This window comes from Astatotilapia calliptera, chromosome 10, assembly GCF_964374335.1.
Source record: "Astatotilapia calliptera chromosome 10, fAstCal68.1, whole genome shotgun sequence".
Taxonomy (NCBI): Eukaryota; Metazoa; Chordata; class Actinopteri; order Cichliformes; family Cichlidae; genus Astatotilapia; species Astatotilapia calliptera.
In genome coordinates this window covers 10,036,234-10,043,144 of record NC_137431.1, presented here as the reverse complement: position 1 = coordinate 10,043,144, position 6,911 = coordinate 10,036,234, and the positions used below count along the sequence as shown (strand labels likewise).

Genomic DNA, 6,911 nt, shown 5'->3' with positions numbered 1-6,911 from the left:
CCCTCTGGGATATGCTACGGCACTATCCCAGAGGGTGCCCACTACCACCCTGTATCCTAGCTGAATGAGCAGTTAACAGAATGGAAGGATGGATGAATCAATACAGCTTCATGTATCTTGTGGAATAAACAAAGAAACAAAATGATTCAGTGATCTCCATTAACTAGTCTGGTTTGTTAACCTAGTATTATCAGTCCTAGAACTAATTGCTTTTAATGTTTAAGTGATCTGTATTACTTAATTAAGTAAGACCATGTGGATATTATTCTATTGACTTGTAATTGACATTTTTGTTTGTTTGTTATCTGGAAAGTATTTGGCTTTTATATTGTAGAAAAAAACAGTAAGTATAATATAATACTTACTTTTAATAGTATAAAAGCAAGAAAAGTTAAAAAAAATGCTCTTTAGAAATTGAAAATGGAAAATACACACACACACACACACACACACACACATATATATACAGTGGGGCAAAAAAGTATTTAGTCAGCCACCGATTGTGCAAGTTCCCCCACCTAAAATGATGACAGAGGTCAGTAATTTGCACCAGAGGTACACTTCAACTGTGAGAGACAGAATGTGAAAAAAAAATCCATGAATTCACATGGTAGGATTTGTAAAGAATTTATTCGTAAATCAGGGTGGAAAATAAGTATTTGGTCAATAACAAAAATACAACTCAATACTTTGTAACATAACCTTTGTTGGCAATAACAGAGGTCAAACGTTTACTATAGGTCTTTACCAGGTTTGCACACACAGTAGCTGGTATTTTGGCCCATTCCTCCATGCAGATCTTCTCGAGAGCAGTGATGTTTTGGGGCTGTCGCCGAGTAACACGGACTTTCAACTCCCGCCACAGATTTTCTATGGGGTTGAGGTCTGGAGACTGGCTAGGCCACTCCAGGACTTTCAAATGCTTCTTACGGAGCCACTCCTTTGTTGCCCGGGCGGTGTGTTTTGGATCATTGTCATGTTGGAAGACCCAGCCTCGTTTCATCTTCAAAGTTCTCACTGATGGAAGGAGGTTTTGGCTCAAAATCTCACGATACATGGCCCCATTCATTCTGTCCTTAACACGGATCAGTCGTCCTGTCCCCTTGGCAGAAAAACAGCCCCATAGCATGATGTTTCCACCCCCATGCTTCACAGTAGGTATGGTGTTCTTGGGATGTAACTCAGTATTCTTCTTCCTCCAAACACGACGAGTTGAGTTTATACCAAAAAGTTCTACTTTGGTTTCATCTGACCACATGACATTCTCCCAATCCTCTGCTGTATCATCCATGTGCTCTCTGGCAAACTTCAGACGGGCCTGGACATGCACTGGCTTCAGCAGCGGAACACGTCTGGCACTGCGGGATTTGATTCCCTGCCGTTGTAGTGTGTTACTGATGGTGACCTTTGTTACTTTGGTCCCAGCTCTCTGCAGGTCATTCACCAGGTCCCCCCGTGTGGTTCTGGGATCTTTGCTCACCGTTCTCATGATCATTTTGACCCCACGGGATGAGATCTTGCGTGGAGCCCCAGATCGAGGGAGATTATCAGTGGTCTTGTATGTCTTCCATTTTCTGCTGATTGCTCCCACAGTTGATTTTTTCACACCAAGCTGCTTGCCTATTGTAGATTCACTCTTCCCAGTCTGGTGCAGGTCTACAATACTTTTCCTGGTGTCCTTCGAAAGCTCTTTGGTCTTGGCCATGGCAGAGTTTGGAGTCTGACTGTTTGAGGCTGTGGACAGGTGTCTTTTATACAGATGATGAGTTCAAACAGGTGCCATTCATACAGGTAACGAGTGGGGGACAGAAAAGCTTCTTACAGAAGACGTTACAGGTCTGTGAGAGCCAGAGATTTTCCTTGTTTGAGGTGACCAAATACTTATTTTCCACCCTAATTTACGAATAAATTCTTTACAAATCCTACCATGTGGATTCATGGATTTTTTTTTCACATTCTGTCTCTCACAGTTGAAGTGTACCTCTGGTGCAAATTACTGACCTCTGTCATCATTTTAGGTGGGGGAACTTGCACAATCGGTGGCTGACTAAATACTTTTTTGCCCCACTGTATATATATATATATATATATATAACACCCAGCACGCCCCTGCAGGCGGTTTATCCTTCAAGCTCGGGTCCTCTACCAGAGGCCTGGGAGCTTGAGGGTCCTGCGCAGTATCTTAACTGTTCCCAGGACTGCGCTCTTCTGGACAGAGATCTCCGATGTTATTCCCGGGATCTGCTGGAGCCACTCGCCTAGCTTGGGAGTCACCGCACTTAGTGCTCCGATACTATATATATATATATATATATATATATATATATATATATATATATATAGATTATTAAGGTGCTGAGTGCAGTGGCAATGCCTTGAAAATCCAAAAAAGTCACTGATCTGAGCAATTTTTATAATAGTTTTATTATATCAATTACTCGGATCACTAGTTTGATTTTCAAGGCATTGCCACTGCACTCAGCACCCTGAGCGGTTAGACAGAGGTTTGACACTTGTATGCAGGTTTGGACTTTGTGGTCAGGACACATGTCTACTCTGTCTACTCTCAGTAAGGCTGAGCGTGAGCGTGTTGAACACACTGTCACACACACCATCTGTTACCTCCAACACTTCTGGCTTGGACAAACACAGCTATGAGCAGGTAATGGTGCAGACAAAACTTCTGACCTTGACACTGTCTCCTATGTGTGATCAGCGCGGGGAGAGAGGTAGATTGATGAGAGTCTTTTTGATTTTGGTTTGTGTGAGAAAGGCAGCAGAATCCCACGTTGCCTGGAAACCTGTCTATCTTGTAGTGTGTGATGAAAGATGGGGTCTTTCTCTGCCTTCCTTATCTTATTCAACTTCAAGATAAACATCAAATCACCACACTCAATAAATGTATTTCTTTTTTTTTAACCTTATGCAAGATCTCACATGCCAGTACACAAATACTTATGCAACATAACCTTTTTCAGGTGCATTCATTAATCTATTTTAATTGAGGGATACTTAAAAATACTTTTACTTAATAAGTAACTTAATTAATAACATTTGGGATTTTAAAATAAAGCACAGAAAAAGCACCATAGAATATGTGTTAGCATGTGCTATTCATCAGTGTTAATGATGAATAGCAGCATTATGTATCAAGTTATTTGCCACAATTACACTCACCGTGTTCTTGAAGATTCCTCTACTTGTCATTAAAGTTCACCTTGATGGATTTTGTGAGGTTTTTAATTTCTTGAAAAGCCTATTTATTATCTCCTCTTTGTACTTCTGAGAGGCAGGGCTCGCTGTGGGCTAAGGTCACTTTGAACATCAAATTTTGAAAAACTTGGTGCCAGGTCACTTAAAGCGACCATTCCTTTGTGGTTTGGCAGGAATGGTAATGCAGTACTTTATTCCTCCCAGATGACACTTAATGACAGTAATCTAGTTTTGGTAAAGGCTTGCCCTTTTAAGGCAAAGAGTTATAGACATAAAAGATGTCTCCACAACACCAAGAACAAGGCTGCTGCCATAGGAAAAAAAATATTTTGAAAACACAATTGTGTGATAAATGAGATCTATCCAGTGTAAATAATTCTGTTCACTTTACACCCCTTTCATACAGACTAATTTTAGTCATTGTCCACAATTATTATTCGATCTACTGCTGTGAACACAGCACTAAAAAAATGCTTTAATTTCACTCGCCAGATCAATAGCACCTGATACAGCCTCATCTCATTCTCATCTAACAGTGAGGCACTGCGTTTATAATGCTATTGACAATATTGAGCAGTATTGACGAAAAAACTGGATAAGAGCCTCAGGCAGCGGGCAGGAATGAAGTGCCATTTCTTCACAGCTGTACACCTTTGTAATAGCTCTCTCAACCATGAACATGAATATAAAATGCCAGCTACTAAAAATCAGACAGCTTTGTTTCAATCGTTTTACTCAACCGTTCGTGTCTTTTGGCGGGGTGACGCTGGGTCGAGTTCAGGAGGAGACAAATGATAACAGAAATGATGCATCAGCTCTGCGAGAGCACATCTGCAAGATAAAGGAGGAATGTTTGTGTGCTGGATAAACAAAATGGCTCTAGTATATCTAGTTGCAGGTGCAATGTTGGGAATGGGAATAATGTGTTGGGGGATCTAACACCGAGTCTCTAAAAGTATAAACCGAGCAAGTGTATGTTACGCATTCTGATGTTTTAATTCATTCAAACGGAGATGAACTAGCTAAATATATATTTATACATGTATAATAACATTTTGAAATAACAGTTAGGTATAATAAGGCGTGCTTTAAGATCTTATCAGTCCAAGTACATACAAATTGAATGAAAGGAAATAAAATCTAATAGAAGCCAGCCAAAACAGCGCGCTTTCATTTACGCGACACTCATCATGTTGCTGACTATGCCTATGAGTATATCAGCTGTCTGTGATCTCCTTGAAAAACAGAAAGAAAGAAAACGACTCCTGACCATAGCTGTACCAGTTCAGATCTAAACTGCTGCTGAGTTTTAATGCTCAGATTTATTGTGCTTGTTACATTCGCGCGGCTTTTTCTCCCAGGGCAAGAGAGAGGAGAGGAGGGGCTGAGCTGTGCTGTGCTGCACCGTTCAGCTGCTCACCTCTCACTGAATCCCGTCTCCACCTTTCATCCCTCAACTTGTCCCACGTAGGGATGGATGAGTTCCACCGCCGTCGGACCTTGTAAAGTATCAGACCAATGCGTCTGAACTGGGGGACCGACAGTCACTGGAGGGTCTTTGGGCGTCGGTGATGTTTGCAATTGGTGACTGCAGAAACTGCCAACGTGTCGGCGAGTCGACAGACCACAGCTTACTTGTGCGCTCTTGGAGTGGGAGAATGGACATGTGAATGAGAACGATTTCCCTCGGCGGCTACAATAACTGTTTTGGTTCTTTTAGTTCACAAATCGTCACAAAGTCTCACAAGTGAAAACAGGATTGATGAGATTCTTTTTCTTTTTTTCTTTTTTTGTTTCTGCTTGAGGAGGAATTCATGCGCCGATAGCTCACGAGGCCAATATGCCAGAATGGGTCCTCTACAGTATTTATTTCTCTGTGGACTTCTGCACACCCAGACCTATGGTAAGTTCATACAGTGCATGCATCTCTTACTTAGCGTCGTGGTTAAAAGGATGTCTCGTCCCACGTCATGCTATAGAAAGAATAGTCAACTGTGACCCGATGCGTATTCGACCACAGTGATTCCAGCTTAAGTCCACCAAGAAGATACTGAGTATGGTACGCGATTAACAGCTGGCACCCTTCAATTCTTGGTCATCATATTATATACTTTCTTCTCTTTCTTTTTAGTTTAGCCCCTGTATAAGATTTTGTTCCAGACCAACTATTTAATGGTTAGGTAGACAAAGTGATTATTTATTTATACGGGGTACCCTTAGCTGAATAGATTTCTTACTTGAATTAAATGGTTGACAGCTTATCAATATTGAGTAATCTGACAAAAAAAAAAAAAAAAAGTCCAGGCAGCCAAACTTTTCCCCCCTATATTATCTGAAAAAATAATATTTTCTGCTCCTTCAGTGTCATGTTCTACTCATGTCGAAACCTATAATGGCTCCTGCTGGACCCACATATTGCTTTAATTCTCTTTATCTTGCGTCAGATACGTGGCCTCACGTTCAGGTTGATCAGTTAACTTAATGGACCTTCTGCTGTCTCAAATTTGAAATGTCTAGTCTGACGTGGAGGCAGTGTACCTTCACATAGTCTTAAAATCTGTCCCAAGCTGTGCATGTGTTCAGTACAATGGACCTTTTAACATAAACACTGTATGCACAAAAATTCATTTGCACCTTTACATTTCAAGAATCTTGCGTTGTTCAATCTCCTGAAGTGTTTTGTGCTACTTTGTCCCATATAGCACAAATCTGTGTCAGTAGAGTAAATGTGTGCAGGTGTAAGCACTACACAGCACATAAAGTGGCTTTTGAAACGGGTGTTTCCTGTACACTGGAAATGCTGAGTTTATATGGTACAGTGTGTCAATGCAGCACACAAGAGCAGCAATCATCTCATCTTTATGAAACCTGTAGTCGGGGGGCGGGTGTTGATTGAACGCTGAGGTCATCATAGGAGTTGAAGTTTGTATTGGACTCCTGCTGACAGGTGTTTCCTGTGATTGGCACACCACATTTTTCTATACATTTACTGGGTTGAATCAGCACATTCTGACAGTTACATCATAAGCCATTGTTAATGCATGGCTGTTGCATTGGTTTTAATGGGTTTCTGTGGATATATATGTATTAATATGGAGATATATGTTAATACACATCCAGCATACCCATTCTTATGTTTTCAGTTAAAGGAATCTTCCAAGTTATAAGCTGAAGCTTGTACTGGTAAAACACTGTCAGCGTAACCTGGTTTTTATCAAAGTGTCCACTGCATGTAAGCTCCCAAATAACTACTTATTTTCTGCAAGGCTTTGAGTGTGGGCTTCAGCACCATGGATAGTTCTCACTAAATGGACATATTTGGGAAGAAAAATGAGCCTCAAAGGCTGGACCTGGACAAAATATTTTAAAAATATTTTAACTGTTCTAAATGTATCTAAATATAACTCTTTACTTTCAGACTCCATTAAAATTATATCTGCCTTTTTAACCCCCATTTTAAGGAGTTACATTTAAAAAAAAAAAATCCAAATCTTTCCCTTCTTTTTTCACTCATTTACATTCAGGGTCATAGTGTCCATGGAGCCTGCCCCGAGTAAGAAATAGACAACCCCCTCCTGATGAGATGCCAGTCTATCACAGGGCCAACAGACTGACAGGACCCCACAGGACCTTCTTGCTGTTAGATGACAGTACCAACCACTGAGCCAATGTGCCACCCACAACTTAAATCATCTAAT

General features: G+C 40.8%; 1 protein-coding gene across 2 annotated transcripts in view; it reads left to right on the top strand.

The window, feature by feature from the left end:
• The first annotated feature begins 4,563 nt into the window (after nucleotides 1-4,563).
• LOC113030223 (roundabout homolog 2-like) overlaps nucleotides 4,564-6,911 on the top strand; it is an 84,551-nt gene continuing 82,203 nt past the window's right edge. For both annotated transcript variants that reach the window (XM_026181436.2, XM_026181437.2), the window contains exon 1: nucleotides 4,564-5,116. In XM_026181436.2, the coding sequence (XP_026037221.1) occupies nucleotides 5,062-5,116 (55 nt within the window). In that variant the 5' untranslated portion in view covers nucleotides 4,564-5,061. The remainder of the gene's footprint in view (nucleotides 5,117-6,911) is intronic.